At 41.6% G+C, this 16401-nt stretch overlaps 1 protein-coding gene across 2 annotated transcripts in view; it reads right to left on the bottom strand.

Moving 5' to 3' along the window:
- Positions 1-578: 578 nt before the first annotated feature.
- lmx1bb (LIM homeobox transcription factor 1, beta b) overlaps positions 579-16401 on the bottom strand; it is a 63190-nt gene continuing 47367 nt past the window's right edge. For both annotated transcript variants that reach the window (XM_024419464.2, XM_024419463.2), the window contains 6 exons: positions 8640-8872; positions 6958-7133; positions 6037-6114; positions 5542-5608; positions 3172-3333; positions 579-2039 (listed from right to left, as the gene is read on the bottom strand). In XM_024419464.2, coding sequence (XP_024275232.1) covers positions 1888-2039; positions 3172-3333; positions 5542-5608; positions 6037-6114; positions 6958-7133; positions 8640-8872 — 868 coding nt within the window. In that variant the 3' untranslated portion in view covers positions 579-1887. The remainder of the gene's footprint in view (positions 2040-3171; positions 3334-5541; positions 5609-6036; positions 6115-6957; positions 7134-8639; positions 8873-16401) is intronic.

The following is a 16401-nucleotide window of genomic DNA, read 5'->3' on the forward strand; positions in this document are numbered from 1 at the left end:
ATCCTGACCACAGCAGCTAAAAGCTAAACAAATATACAATCACATGTGATTTACTGTTCGCAGAATGTCAACCTGCAGTCATAAAAGGACATAGAATGGGAGGATGAGGAGGACTATACAATTGAATGGACAGAAGTATCACCTCATTTAGTATCATAAAATAGAGCTCAGATTAGAAGAGACTGTAGGCAGTAAGCAGGAGGCAAGGCTCTGGAGGAAGTGTCAGCTTGCCTGACCGCATTGAGGGGCTGTCAGGGAGATGAAGGATCACCCAGGTGGTATCTAGCCTACATTCAAGCAGCTGCTGGGGGTGTGTCTGGAGCCTACTCAAGCCATGCTACAGTATCCTGCTCTCTTTTTCAGTCACCCAAATGACCCATTCCCCCCCCCCTCTCCCTCATTCTTCTCTCAATTCAATTTAAGGGCTTTATTGGCATGGGAAACATATGTTTACATTGTCAAAGCAAGTGAAATAGATCGTAAACAAAATGCTCTCTCTCTCCCCCCAACTCTCTCTCTTTCTCGCTCCTTCTCTCAATAAAATCAAAAACGAACATGGTTGCAATTGCAAATTTCATCCATTCACAGAGTTTAATAAAAAATAAAAAAAAACCTTGAGTTCAGTCGCTTTAACTATTACTATACAATGAAAATACACAATACAATGTTGAATTTGCTATTATGAGGTTTAGTCTTTTGAGTACAACAATGTTTTAGTGTAGCATGAATTAAGCTATTATCAGGAGATGGAAATATTGTTTATTCAATGAACCAATATACTTTGGTAATTTAGCAATTTCTTAACATTAAAAATGTACATTTGACATGGTCTCAAATCTGTACAAAATAAATAGCACAATTTTGCTCATTTACAGCTTGGCTGAAAAAAAGGGTTATGGTTGGTTCATAATTAAATGGCATACAAATTCATTTTAATAATCATGTACTCACCAGTGGAGGCTGCTAATAATGGCTGGAATGGAGTGAATGGAATGGTATCAAACCCATTGATACCCTATGTGTTTGATACCATTCCATTGACTCCATTCCAGTCATTATTATGACCCTTCCTCCCCTCAGCAGCCTCCACTGGTACTCATTAGTTACATAACAAAATATTATCCTTTTAAATAAAGCTTTTCAGATTCATAAGTACCTTCAAGAGCATGTTATAGTTAAATAAATAGAATGTTTTCCATTTTTACATGCACAACCAATCTGTTTGGGAATGTATTTACACTAAACAGACACTACACTCCATATTTATTTTTCAAAAGGTGTATATGTCGACGCCCGGACAAATACACACTCACATCCTCTCTTGTGAACACACTGTCTATTTACTATGAACACCATATCTTCTCTTTAGGGCTAAAACTATCAATGTGATCAAGCTGAACGCATTATAAAGAGGACATGGAGTTCAAAACCACATTCTGACATCTCAACAATTCACATGATTTTTTTAAGGGTTTTTCACTTTTATGGTCATACGATTAACTATGGAGTCATGCATTATGAGAACTGGTAGGCTTGTAGTATTTGGTAAGAGTTTTTTAAATCAGTGGCTCAATTAAATGTCTTTAGGTGGACAAAGAAAGATGTGCTACTTCTGTGACAGTACTATACAAATATGCTACAAATAATCTCTAGAAAGGAGGAGAAAATAGAATCATCCCAGGGAATCTTCACGGTTGAGAAACTAGTTTCTCTCTCTTTGAGTCCATTGTCTGCAAATGATCCAGGAGTCACTGGAAGAGGTTGTTGCTTATGTCTTGTCCATAGCAGTGTGGAAACTCCTTGATGTGAGGCAGTTGAGGAAGTTGAGAAGCAGATTTTGTGGATGATCTGCTATATTACATAACATAATTTCTGTATGTGGTTCTTTCATGATGCAAAGTAAGAGTTCTGCATGGAATAGAGTCGGTCAATGGGTCCCACACGTGCTTGCATATTCACTTCCGAAGATGCCATGAAGCAGTCACTGAGGCTGGTTAAAGATGTGTCGCTGTCTATATCATGGAAAATTGAGTCATTACCTGTAAAGAAGAGAAAGAGAAAAATAAGTTGCAAGAATATAATCATGTACATAAAAAATAAATACTAAACATGGCACATTGAATAAAAGCAAACTGCAACTTCCAATTGCACTGATAATACTGATGATGTACTGTATTTATGACTGTCTTGAAAATGAATAATTGTTAGTCTTGAATCCCACTTTGAATTATTGTTATTACATACTAGTGTAATTCTGATAACTGTTTTGACAATAACTCTCTGAAGTCATTGTCCTGCCTCCCTGGGACAGTTACTATAGATCTGAGAAGAACATGTCAACAAAGAACTTAATATGCATCTCATCATTTCTTGTCCTATTATTTTCCTTGCGGGAATTGTTAACTTTATTGCACTCCAGATTTTAATGACACTGTTACACAAGACGGGGACAGAGTGATGAAGAGGCATATCGTTTAATGTGTTGGCAATATCATCCTTCCCTCTATTTATCCCATAAAAATAGAGGGAGTGTGATGAGACTGGGACTTTGGGTGTTGCAATTGCAAGAAAAAAATGGTGGTTAAAAAAATGATATCAAGTTGAAGAAGCTATCTTTATGGGGTTGGAGACATTGGTCAGAATTCTCTTCTACCCGTTTCACCCCGTGTAAGTAAAGGGAAGAATAGAACAACAGATTCAAGATAGATTCAAATATTTGTTTTTTCTTGCTTGCAGCTGCAACCTTCTGATTGTCACACATTAATCACATAAAATTGTTATTTTGCATTGTGGCACATTACTATACTCATCATGGACACCATTGTTTTGATTATAATTTACCGCAAGCCCTTTGGATTATCTAAAAGCTCTTCACATGGTCCGCAATGCAAACTTTTAGATAACATACCAGAGCATGTCACCAAACCCCATGCACAGAGAGAATATAGCGAGTGATTGTGGGATGGGAGTAGGAGGGTAGTAGAAAACATGTTGGATTGATTTCAAAATTAACTTCAAAATAAACCAGTGGCCTGTTTGTGTCATCTCATGTGGGGGTGGGGGGTGCTTGTACTTTGTGCGATATGCCTAAACCAGGGGTCTGTGGCCTGAACACATGTCCCACACTGGGGGTGTGAGGTTGAGTAGAGGGGCAGGGGGACTGATGCTCACCATATGGGTTCATGTGGTCTCCGGGCATCTGTGGGGGGGTGAGGCCCTGCTGGAAGGGGTCCGTACTGTAGCCGTTCTGATCCATGGCAACCAGCTGCTGCTGGGGCGGGGCCAGTGGCGTGAAGGAGTTCATCATGCCCTCCATCCGATTGGACATCACCTCTGTAACACAGCCAACCACACGGAGAAAGAGTTTACATTAAGACTGTTGTGGAAGAGGCATTTACCTGATAAGCATTTTTCAGCTGGAAGGAAAGCCATCGACTCTAAATCTAATATAGAAACTAGACCAAAAGCACTGTCTCCATGGAAACCCTCCCTGCTCTGCTGTGGCCAATGGAGATTCTCCCAGCATTTCCTGATAGAAGGCTGCTCTTGACTCACTCAGAGGTGAGTGGGACACACACACAGCCCTTGTTGCTTTAAGACTGGAGCTCACCACCCTGCACTTTCCTTTACATTGGTGAGCCCTTGTGAAAAGATGTCTGTCTGTCATTCATTTATTTTTAGTTCCAGAACTTTTATATGTTCTTGACATGTTTTCTTGTTTATGTTAACAGCACAGAGTGGATTTTGTTATCTTAAATACATACACTGCCTTCAGAAAGTATTCACACCCCTTGACTTATTCCACATTTTGTTATTACAGCCTGAATTCAAAATGGATTAAATAAAGAAAGAAATCACCAATCTACACACAATACCCCATAATGACAAAGTGAAAACATGTTTGATCATTGCTAGACAACCATTTTCAGGTCTTGCCATAGATATTCAAGTAGTTTAAAGTCGAAACTGTAACTCGGCCACTCAGGAACATTCATTGTCTTCTTGGTAAGCAAATCCAGTATAGATTTGGCCTTGTGTTTTAGGTTATTGTCCTGCTGAAAGGCACTGTAAATCCTATCTCCTCCCATACTATCCTATCCACAGTATGCACTTTTCGGGATTTCAGGGCATGACAAAAGGTCCATAAATTAACACACCACGAGGTCAGTTTTACAAACTGGTCCATAAAATGAAAGCATTATTACATTAAGTTTATACTGTATCTGAAAATGATTCAATGATCTTCATGGCTTTTCAGTACCAAGGCAATGTCAGTCTGTTCAGTAATACAATGTCAATGTAAGCCTTGGGATTTCCACAGAAAATAAATATAGAGCTCCTTTAACTTGTAAAACTGTCATTCCTCAAGTGCAACATCTCTTAAATCGTGAATCTTATGTCTACTGTATACCTGGTTTTGATTCTTCCTTCTCACTGTTATAATTCTTGTGTTTTCTTACCATATTTTGTGAGATGCTTCCTCCATAGTGGATGTATGCCTTTCCAATTAAGCTTCTGTCTACGACTGGAATGATATCATTACCACCATTTAATTGAAAAATCCCAATCTAATATGCTTTGTAAACATTTTACAACTGCTTTAGGTATTTTGCCTGGCAGTGTGTTCCTATGGCATTATCTGCAATATTTCTTTATTTTCCTCTGTTTTTATTTGCTTTGAAGATTGTCTGTGAACACGTGTTGGTGTGGCTCTAACTTCCTGTGTGTATGACATCATTTGATTTTTTTTAATTTAAACTTTATTTAACCAGGCAAGTCAGTTAAGAACAAATTATTATTTACAATGACAGCCTACCAGCAAACAGTGGGTTAACTGCCTTGTTTAGGGGCAGAACAACAGATTTTTACCTTGTCAGGTCAAGGATTCAATCCAGCAACCTTTTGGTTACTGGCCCAACACTCTAACCACTAGGCTACCTGAGATGCAGTATCTGAACGGGGACACGAGAGTTGGACCTGGCTACAGCATGCAGACTACAGTACTCACACAGAACGGGTCATCTAATTTACAAGGATGCTTAACAGGGTTTGAGTTGTAAATCTCCCCACCCACACACACAGTAGACACGGTCTCCCTTGTACCACGCCTGACTGGGACCACAGACGCTAGCTAGCCTCCTCCACCTCCGCACACCAGTGGACACTAGGGATAATATGAGGGGGGTCACACATGAGCAGAAGCCATTACGACCGTTCTACTCCCATGGTTCGCATGTTCCTCAATTAATGCCATGTTTTAGAGTGGTCACACAGAGCTGTGGTGTACAGTATGTGATTATCCTGCCTCTGTGCTTCTCATTGAAGGGTCATGCTACACGTTTAGCTGGCTGAAACATAATTTTCATTTCTGCTATGTGATAATCCCAGATCACCATTTAAACATCATGTCAAATGCAAAATAACTGTCTAAGATCATGGTAATAACAGCTGTTTTTAAACTACTGAAACAGCTATTAAAAATGATACTGGGACAGTGGGTGTTGCCCTATTTCAGGCTGAACTGAAGGCTGTGTACTGTACCTTGGCCAAGCCGTTGAGAATTCTGTTGTTCCTGTTGCTGCTGCTGTCTTCTTGCCAGCTTCTTCATCTGAAAGAAGGAGACAGAGTTTTAATGTACTCCCCAAACTAACATGTGCTCTTCTTAATTTGAAAATGATGCTCCTTGTTGCTCACCCCTGAGTGAACTACAGGAACACATATCTGACTGTACTTCATTATCAAAGGCTTTTGAAGATAATATCAAAAAAGGCAGTGGGTGGAGACATCTAATGGAAGACTGAGGTAGATTTGCAAGCATTGCACTTTAACTTTACAGAGTTGAAAGGAATGCAATGAAAAAGTTAAATTTATCGTTGATAGCTGTGGTGATTTGATAGCTGTTTTAGAGTAAGTAATGTTTTGCCCTTTCCAGCCAATCCATGTGCACCATTGCTGTTGTTACTTTGTTCTCTTGATTAGTAACAAATAACATCATTATCTCAAATAACACTGCCTTTGGGGTGGTTATGCTCTCACCTTGGCTCTCTGGTTTTGAAACCACACCTGTACCACACGAACACTGAGACCTGTCTCAGCAGCCAGAGTCTCCCTCACCTTTAATAGTCAACACAAAAGCATTTCAACATCATACAAGAAAACAAACTTAACTACAGATTGGAATCGTATGTGCTTTTAGATTTTTTTTTGTGGCATATTTCCAAGTGGGCTCCTTGCCTTTATTTTCTTTGATTTCAAATGTTGAATTAATGTGGCGGTCTTTTTGGACTGCTTGGTTACTGCCTCTTCAAAGCTCTGGACCGAGTGCAGTGAATGCTTTTAGGGCCTACGCTAAATGCAGTTCCTCTCTCTCAGAATGTCATTTGGCGCAGGGCAGGCGGGCTGCGTTACCCTCTACCTCAGTTAACACAGACCAGAGTGCTGCTTGCCACTTCAAAGCACAGCTCTGAGGTGCTGGAGATTTTTTGAATTTGAGAATTTGATTTGTAAAACTACTGTAGGCCTCATGGCATGCATCCAATTCTCCACATGCCAGTATGTCCAGAGGGATATTCTAAAATATTAGTGTGGATTTGTATCGACCGTATACCACAAAAGCACGTCAAAGCAAGCTTAAAAGATTGATTTTGTTTCACAAAACCCAGGTTTCAGTTCACAATGTGTGTATAATGTAGCCATGCAGACATTTCAAGTAGCTTTTCCAATGTAGGCCATTCTTACAGGTAATTTTCTGTACATAAACTTGTTCCTCAGCTACTTTTGAGCTCAAACTGCAGCCAGCTGTCTTCGTGTAAGAGGTTAAATAGAGTGTTAGTTTTCAGCTCTGTTCAGTGTTCAGTAGGCAGACAGTGGTATTGTATGTGTCTGTCTGTCTGTCTGGTGAGAGTAGAGCTGCTGTGGCAGAGATCAGGTCATGTGAAGGACATGAAAGGGCCTCACCTTTCTGCAGGGTTTGGAGGACACCTCGAAGGAGGCTTTGAAAGCTCGTCTCTGCTGAGTGGTCAGAATGGTGCGTGGCCGCTTGGGCCTCCTGGGGTCTTTCCCATCATCTCCCTTCCCCTGGCCTCCCGTGCCTTTCTCCTGCTTGATATCCACATCGTCATCGTCACTTTTCTCTGCATAGATAGACAGACATTTTTCACCAATATCAGCATGGGTTTGAGCTGACAACATCCCTGACAGTCTACTGATAAATATATGGTCTGTTCTTTTCAATTCCAAGAGATTCAGACTCCACAACTGTGTCCATAATGAATGGAGACACATGTGGTTTTAATACATTTTTATCAATTTATTACAAAAACATTAGGCCGCATGCACGATAAGACATTCAGAGGACTGAAAAGCATAATGAAAAATGCACATTTGTCATTAGATTTGACATTGTGTCATTGGTAATTCATTACAATGGTTGTTTTACACCAAATAAATCTTTGATAAGAATCCTACATCGCAGATCCACCCCATCATGAAAAGGCATGGGAAATTAACTCAAGATATCAAAGGAAATGGGAAATATATATTTTAGAAACACACAAACTCAAAATAAAAGGAAAATACACATTGGGTCCCAACAGACAAAAAGACTGAAGGGACGCTATGCATAAAGAGACAAATTGCAAAAGTTACCAAAAGGTGGAAAGCTGATGTAGATTTTATTGTCTATGGTAATTAAATGTGCCCATAAAGGGATCTTGATGTTTCTCTCTATTGGCACACATTAAATGCTATCTTAACAAACTAGCTAAATTGCTTTATCATCAAAATAGTCTGCTAATCTAATAAACAATATCAGTGTAATAGAAAGATAATCATAATTATAACACTAAACACAATGGCTTTGACTCCTGTGTTGAATAATATATCCCCAATACATTAGTAAGATAATACAAGGCCTGTGTGAGTGAAAGGCAGTGTTCTCAGAAGCAGCAGCAATGTCAATTCAAGCAACAAATGATGTGGGCTTCCAGTGATTGCTTAGAGATGCACACATCATGGTTCCTGTCATCTGGTTCTGATCATCTCTACTGTAAATAGTGTGGTGTAGTAGGCCAAACGGTATTTCTCCAGTTGATTTCAACATTCTGTCTGCCGCATACGTCAAGGTTATCCTCTCTTCATGTCAACTCTGGAATTTTGGAGACCCGCCATAAAATACCAGTGTGATACACTGGGAGAAAACGAAGCGCGGAAGTTAAACAAATATTCCTATAAGTTGACAAAAGTGTACACAGGCACAGACGGTTTGATAAATTCTCTGCCTTTGTGTGTGTGTTTAAATGAGAGCCAGATGGGTCTGAACAGTAAGGCTTGGCGAGATGCCTCACTGTGTGGAGGCGAGGCGAGGATGCAAAGAACACAGAGTAGCAGATAAGAGGAGCTACGCTCGGCCCTCCGCAGAAAGACCCCAAATCCTCCCGTCAATGAACATGATACACTGATTATATTCCTTCCAGCACAACAGCCCGCCCACACAAGAACCTAAAAGCCATTAATACAGATTGGCTTCTGCTCACTGCCCATAATATCCATTACAATAAAATGAATCACAAAAGACTGGGTGTCTCAACCAGAATATGTTTTTGAGATAGGATTTGATCTTGGATAGGATTTGGTCCTACCTGAGTCAGAATCGTCTGGGCTGACAGAACTGAGCAGGTCCTTCTCCTTCTCATAGTCACTCTTACACAGCAGCTGGCCCTCCTTCAGGACAAACTCATCCCCTTTCCTCAGCTGCCGGTCACACACACAGCAGGAGAAGCAGTTTAAGTGGTACACACACTCCAGAGCACGCATCACAAACTCTGTGGGGGCGATCTTCTCCAGGCATCCACTGCACTTGGTGGCAAACAATCTACGGAAGAAGATGAGAGAAAAGGTACCATTACTAATTGATGCATTGAAAATGTATGTAACATTAATATTATTATTTCATCACAGAGTCAAGGGGGTCTACTTAGTCTCCCTAGCTTGGCCTGTCACCATGGGCTTTTGATTAAGAGGGTTTGGGGGCAGGGGGCAGGAGGCTGTGGGCTGATCCTGTGGGCAGCCAGTACCAGTAAGTGATTCTTTTGACTAGAGCTCATGTGTTAAAGTGCCTAAGGTTGCCCCAGCCCCACGCCACACCAACAGCGCTCGGTCATGGGCACCCAAATGCCTCTTAGCCTCAGACAGCTGGCCAACATGGGGATCAGTCAGTTATAATGCTCAATTAGAATCCACACATTAAAACCCTACACATGTCTTTTCACTTGTTTATCGTAATCACTGTTTCTCTGTCGGATTAGCATCTGATATATTTGGCCCTATGTAACTGTTGCAATAGGTTGTCAGCATGGTCCGTTTGATTAATGTCTAGAAGTGGAACATGCCCACTATGTCCCCTCCCCATTCTATTCTACACCCACTATATCTGTTTATTCTTCTCCTCCTACATATCAGACCTCATCTAAGGTTACACCTTAGGCCATCCTAAACCAGCCTCTATGGTACATTGCAACATTACCAGTACCCAAACAACGCCTCCATCTTCCTTTCTGTCCTTTCATGAAGATGTAAAACTGTTTGTATTGTATTATTGGTTGCTGGGAGAGTTTTTAATTCATTTGTTGTCGTTCAGAAGGAGCCCCATTAGCTGAAGCAAGGAACAGAGAGTGTGGTTGATCTTGGCCAGCCTTGAAGCTGGATTTACTAGCGTGCTCTTTGTTTGCGTTGGGTTGGAAGACAGCTGGCAGCCGCCTATCTATTTCTGGTGAACATCTATTTCATTGTGCAAGGGGGAGAGCACAGCAATTGACATAATCTGCTCCTGAAACAGGACAGGGATGAGCGATAGTGATGAATATGTGTAAATATGAGGGGAGAGTAACCCAGGGAAGGTTTTGTCATGCTAATGTTATTGTAGATGCTGATTTAAAACTGCTAGGGAGTTTGTCTGCCACACAGTTCAGTAGAGCAGCTGTTTGCATGGTTGAAACAAGATAGTACATGTTTGGTTGCTGTCTCTTGTGTCAACATCTCATATTAGGTCCATCTTTGAGCTGCCATTTACTACAGATCAAACTGTACTACAAATCAGACTCTACTACAGATCAGACTGTACTACAGATCAGACTCTACTACAGATCAAACTGTACTACAAATCAGACTCTACTACAGATCAGACTGTACTACAAATCAGACTGTACTACAGATCAGACTGTACTACAAATCAGACTCTACTACAGATCAGACTGTACTACAAATCAGACTCTACTACAGATCAGACTGTACTACAAATCAGACTCTACTACAGATCAGACTGTACTACAAATCAGACTCTACTACAGATCAGACTGTACTACAAATCAGACTCTACTACAGATCAGACTGTACTACAAATCAGACTCTACTACAGATCAGACTGTACTACAAATCAGACTCTACTACAGATCAGACTGTACTACAAATCAGACTCTACTACAGATCAGACTGTACTACAAATCAGACTCTACTACAGATCAGACTGTACTACAAATCAGACTCTACTACAGATCAGACTGTACTACAAATCAGACTCTACTACAGATCAGACTGTACTACAAATCAGACTGTACTACAGATCAGACTGTACTACAAATCAGACTGTACTACAGATCAGACTGTACTACAAATCAGACTGTACTACAGATCAGACTGGTTCTACTCCAGTGGATGGGTCATTTTATAAGCTATCCAACAGTATTATCACCAAATTGATCATTGACATTGATAATAGAGCAACTATGACATTTTCTGAATGATTATAACCTCCAAATAAAATGTTTAATACAAAATATTGCATTATTATCCAAAGAGGCGAACACATTTGACCTGAGTGTGAAAACTAGCCTCCAACCTTAATTTTCCCACACTGTGCTCCAACCAACTGGGCTATTGGAACTTTTCTCACTATAATGGAAAAACAACATATATACAGATATCAGAATTAGCACACGTAGGGTTGATGAAATCCTTTAATCTGTCATTTATTACAATACGTTAAGAAGATTATTATTCAACTATGGAAAAACCTTGAGGATAAGCCCTTAAAAAAAGTACTTTTTGCAAACACGCTGACTTCTTGTGAAAACAACCTGCTGACCTACATCACACACATCTGTTCAACAATGAAATTACTGTGATCACAACAAAATATACTATTCATACAACCTTAATGATCACCTAATATGAATACATTGCGTATCAAAAGATTATTGCAGGGACATCAAACATCCAAAATCCAAAGTCTACCACAAAAATATACGCGTAAAACAAAAAGAGATCAGTAACACTGATAGCCCTCGTGGATCAACCATGCAGTTGCTTGGAAAATTGCCTATCCCTGTTTACACAAATCCACATTTTCACCTGCTTTTTCAAAGATAGATCAATAATCATTCATAGCTTTAGAAAGAAGGACTGTCTAACTGTTGCATGCTGGGATGGAGGGACATTGGGGGAGGAATGTGTGGAGACCAGCCGAGAGGTCCAGCTCTAATGTTTAGCTAATGATTGGCGTCTTAGTCTGAGAGTATAAAGGCAGAGGAAATGACTTGTTAGTATGGTTTGATATGTCCCGGATTGCACATTCACCTTCAACCGCTCTCTCAAATCTTCTCACCCAGATGAAAACATTCTTATTCAGACCCTTCTTTCTTTCTCTTTCTTTTGCTCTCTGATTCTAATCTTGTAAGCCATTATTTTTCTATTTCCCCTCTCTGTCACTTTGCATTATTTTTGGTGCTGTAATTCCTATTTGTCCCTTCTGGAATCTTCCTGTCCCGCTTTGTCCTCTGATCTAATCCGGACTTCTAGCCTGTTGTTGGCCCCTGTTCCCCATTCTCAGTGGGGTTCAGATGGAATACCCATGCATGACGCCCCTTCTATGGCAACCACACCTCCACAGGAAGTCAACGGCGACTTTTCGGATGGGCAGAGAGAGCCTTTCAGAAGCTGGCAGCAGAAGTAAATCCTTCTCTAAGGAACAAGGGGAATTAGCAGGGAGCACTGGACTAGGGATTTAACCCTACCTCTCTCCTTTGAAAGGCCTAGTCACTCCGACTCCTGTGGCTAGCCACAATCAAGCAGAAAGGGGGTGGAGGGACACGGTGCAGAGAAGAGAACACAGCTCCCTGAATGACACAAGCACTGGATTGTGGAGGACCCTAATCCCGCTTTAATACCTTTCCAAGTTCAGCTCCTAAAGAATGCTCTTTAAAACAACACCAGTGTGTGAGCAGTGAAGGCCGACCAGGGGGAGGCACGCCATTCAACCTCCCTAACATTACCTGATTAGCAGATAGAGGTCCAGGCGGTGGGGAGAACATGCCCACGGGAGACAAGGGAAAGACGTGGATTATGATGATTACGCTGATCCATAAAAATACTATAATAAACACATCAACTTGGTTGTGCTGACTCCACACATAAGATGAACAGGGTCTGCAGTTTGTAGTGTAGGCCAGGCCTAATGGGGCAAGAGGGAAGAGATGCAAGAGTTGTTGGGCCAGCATTGTTAGATTATTACTTTCATCCAAACGTATAAATATAATTATGAATCATAAGACAAAAAATGACCAACTGACTCAATCAAATCTATCTGCCAAAGATCAATCAGTTTCTTCTGCTGCCAATATTAACCCCTTTCGAAGATGAGGTAGGAAGTTTGTTGTGTAGTCAGCCGCTGTACTGTATGTTTACTGAGGACAGAGAGAGCAGGTGTCCTGTATGTTTACTGAGGACAGAGATAGAGCAGGTGTCCTGTATGTTTACTGAGGACAGAGATAGAGCAGGTGTGCTGTATGTTTACTGGGGACAGAGATAGAGCAGGTGTCCTGTAAGTTTACTGAGGACAGAGATAGAGCAGGTGTCCTGTAAGTTTACTGAGGACAGAGATAGAGCAGGTGTCCTGTAAGTTTACTGAGGACAGAGATAGAGCAGGTGTGCTGTAAGTTTACTGAGGACAGAGAGAGCAGGTGTGCTGTAAGTTTACTGATGACAGAGATAGAGCAGGTGTCCTGTAAGTTTACTGAGGACAGAGATAGAGCAGGTGTCCTGTACGTTTACTGAGGACAGAGAGAGCGGGTGTCCTGTATGTTTACTGAGGACAGAGATAGAGCAGGTGTCCTGTATGTTTACTGAGGACAGAGATAGAGCAGGTGTCCTGTAAGTTTACTGAGGACAGAGATAGAGCAGGTGTCCTGTATGTTTACTGAGGACAGAGATAGAGCAGGTGTCCTGTAAGTTTACTGAGGACAGAGATAGAGCAGGTGTCCTGTATGTTTACTGAGGACAGAGATAGAGCAGGGACCAAAAAAAGGACCACCAGCAGGATTGTCTGTCCCTCCTTTAATTTGCAGTCAGGATCTGTGTTTCTCTCCTGCCACACCTGAGTGCACGGATTAGACCATAAGACCCTCCTGTGTGGATCAATGATCACGATTCCAGCAGCAAAGTGTCAACATTTACCCAGGCCTTCTCAGCATTGGACCTCAATCACTAGAAGAAGACATACTATCAGCAGATACCTTTAAGAGGGCTCCCAGGGGAATCATTATCTCCTTCCAATCCTTTGTCCACACAATTCCTCCTTCCATCCTTCCATCTCTCACCATCTCTCTCTCTTCCCTCACTCTCTCCCTCTCTCTCTGTCATGTATACATTCTATCAGTTGAGATTCACAAGAACCCAGACTCTCACCTCGTTAGAGCAATGCCCTACTACAGCATAGTTGTATTCGATATGGTGCAGCTATGAACCCTCAAAGCACCTCTTCAGATGGAGAAGACCAAACTTTTTGACAAGCTTTGTCAGATAAAGATATTTTTAAAAAAATATCCCTGCATGGTCAAAGGCTAAGCTCAGTGCAGCTGAGAGGCCTCGGCCTTGGGAGTCGTGGGGTTTTCACCTCCCTGTTCCTCTTCTTTCTTTCTCCTGCTAAAGCCCGCTGGAGAAGTATGAACTTTCCCTTTGAACTGATTACAGGCAATTTAAAGTGTGACAACATCTTAAGCTTTCACCACATGTTGCCAATGATTTCCCACTAAAGACATTATTTTCAATGCTTCTACCGCAGTGATAAGGATCAGGGTGAGTGGGTGAGATAAAAGAGAAGGCCAGAGGAGAGAGAGAGGAATGGAGGAGTTTGTGGTTTGATAATCAAGGTACATTTAGCAACACATGTTCCCATCTCACCTACTCCCCTTTTGCTATTGAACAACCAGAGAAATAGCATAACAATTTAGTGAAGAATAGCCCAGGCTATTATGTCACCGCATCCCCTTCAAAAGAAAGAGAGGATCAGGATTAACCCACGAAACAGCTGTAAACTATCACTTTGAAGATCCTCCTGGTTTCACTAGGAAGCGGGTGGGCCTGTGAGGCTAGCCATGTCAATCAGCCAGACGTGAGAGATGAGGTGCATGGGCCAGGGTCACAGCCACAGGAAGGCCTCTGGACACTGATTGCAGACTGACGACCTGTGGAGTGATTGGTCAACATTGCATGGCTGGAAGTTCATTGATTTATTTACAGGCTACATCTCTGGCTTGACCTTTCTCCCCAACTATCCATCTCCACTGCAGCCCAACAAGAGCCCAAGCTGCCTGTGTCCTGGAGACCAAGGAGATGGGTGGATGGAGAGAAGGTTTTGAGAAGGGGGAGACCAGAGGCCAAAGTTACTGATAAACAGCAGCTCCATAACAATTCCAATAACAGCAGCTCCATGGTAACTCTGTTGCAATGAAGACTGGAGTGTAACATGCTGACCAGAACACACGCGCTGGTGCGTCCGCGTTGATCAACCAATTATATTAATTTGGGACAGGTTGAAAAACATTAAACATTTATGGCAATTTAGCTAGCTAAGTATGGTTGCTATTTTACCTGAAATACACAAGGTCCTCTACTCCGACAATTAATCCACAGATAAAACGGTGAACCGAGTTAATTTCTAGTAATCTCTCCTCCTTCAGGTTTCTTCTTCTTCTAACTTTATATGGCGGTTGGCAACAAACTTTAAGGTGCATTACCACCACCAACTGGACTGGAGCGTGGACCTCAGTTCATCTTTCAATCACCCACGTGGGTATATGCTCCTAAAAACCAATGAGGAGATGGGAGAGGCAGGACTTGTAGTGCGTCGCGCGTCACAAATACAACCAAGTTCTATTTTAGTGCCTAGCTACGCAGACGCTCGTTGACACGCTCAAGCAGTGTGAGTGCAATGATTCAATAAACATGTGTACATTTCTTTTGCAATGCTCACACACGCGACGCGAGCAGTGTGGTCAGCATGTAACAGCGTGAATATGAGGATGAGGTTTACAGTTGAACAGATTTACTGGTTGTGGATGTATTTTCATGCAATGATGAATAAAGGCGATCCTTTTCAACTTTATTTCACCTTTTAGAAAATGACTTCATGTACAATTGTGCTGGTTACTACATACAGCGGCTTCTATGTTAGATCACAGAGGCACATGCTCTAAATATAGCAGCCTGAACTACAACCCTACTTTGTCTAATTGCTTACATTGATAACCACAGTTGCAAAACACACATAGAGGGGGACTTGACATGGGAGAGTATGGACTGTCATCATAACCAACTCAACACAAAACTTGTTCATTTACTCTCAATCCAATTTCAAATCTAGAGCACACAATTGTAGTCTAGAGCAGCATTACTTTTAATAATCCTAAAGGATATGGCTCAATAGCAGTAAGATCTCGGCAAGTATCTTAGGTTGGTGTAAATAGATACGTGTAGAAAGTAATGAAGCCAAATAAGAAATGCCATCCTTCTAGTCCCCAGGGCCAGCTCCAGTCAGCTCTAAAAGCTGCTTAATCACCTCCCTCCCCACCCTTAATACATTAGCATAGTAATGGGCTTTAAATTGAGCCTCTGTTTTTTAATTAAACTCCCAGCAGGTAAAAGTAAAACGCATTAGAGGAAAATGTGCACACCACTAATGGCCCAAAGGGGCCTTTTCCATCACAACAACGGGTGGCAGGTAGCCTAGCAGTTATGAGGGTTGGGCCAGTAACCGAAAGGTTGCTGGTTTGAATCCCTGAGCCGACTAGGTGAAAAATCTGAGCAAGGCACTTAACCCTAAATGCTCCTGAAAGTATCTGGTTAAGAGCATCTGCTGAATGTAACAACTCTCTCACAAGACTGGCATTTACTAAGATACCTTGTTGAAGCAAGCTACATGACAACTCATATGCACCTGCCCCAAAATTCCAATTTTGCGATATCACTATGTTTAAAACATTATACAGTATAATGAGCCACAGTCTGGGATGAGGAGGTGTTACCCTCACTGCCGGTCTGGCTCAAATTAACACAGTATTTCTATGACAA

Source organism: Oncorhynchus tshawytscha, linkage group LG04 (assembly GCF_018296145.1).
Source record: "Oncorhynchus tshawytscha isolate Ot180627B linkage group LG04, Otsh_v2.0, whole genome shotgun sequence".
Taxonomy (NCBI): domain Eukaryota; kingdom Metazoa; phylum Chordata; class Actinopteri; order Salmoniformes; family Salmonidae; genus Oncorhynchus; species Oncorhynchus tshawytscha.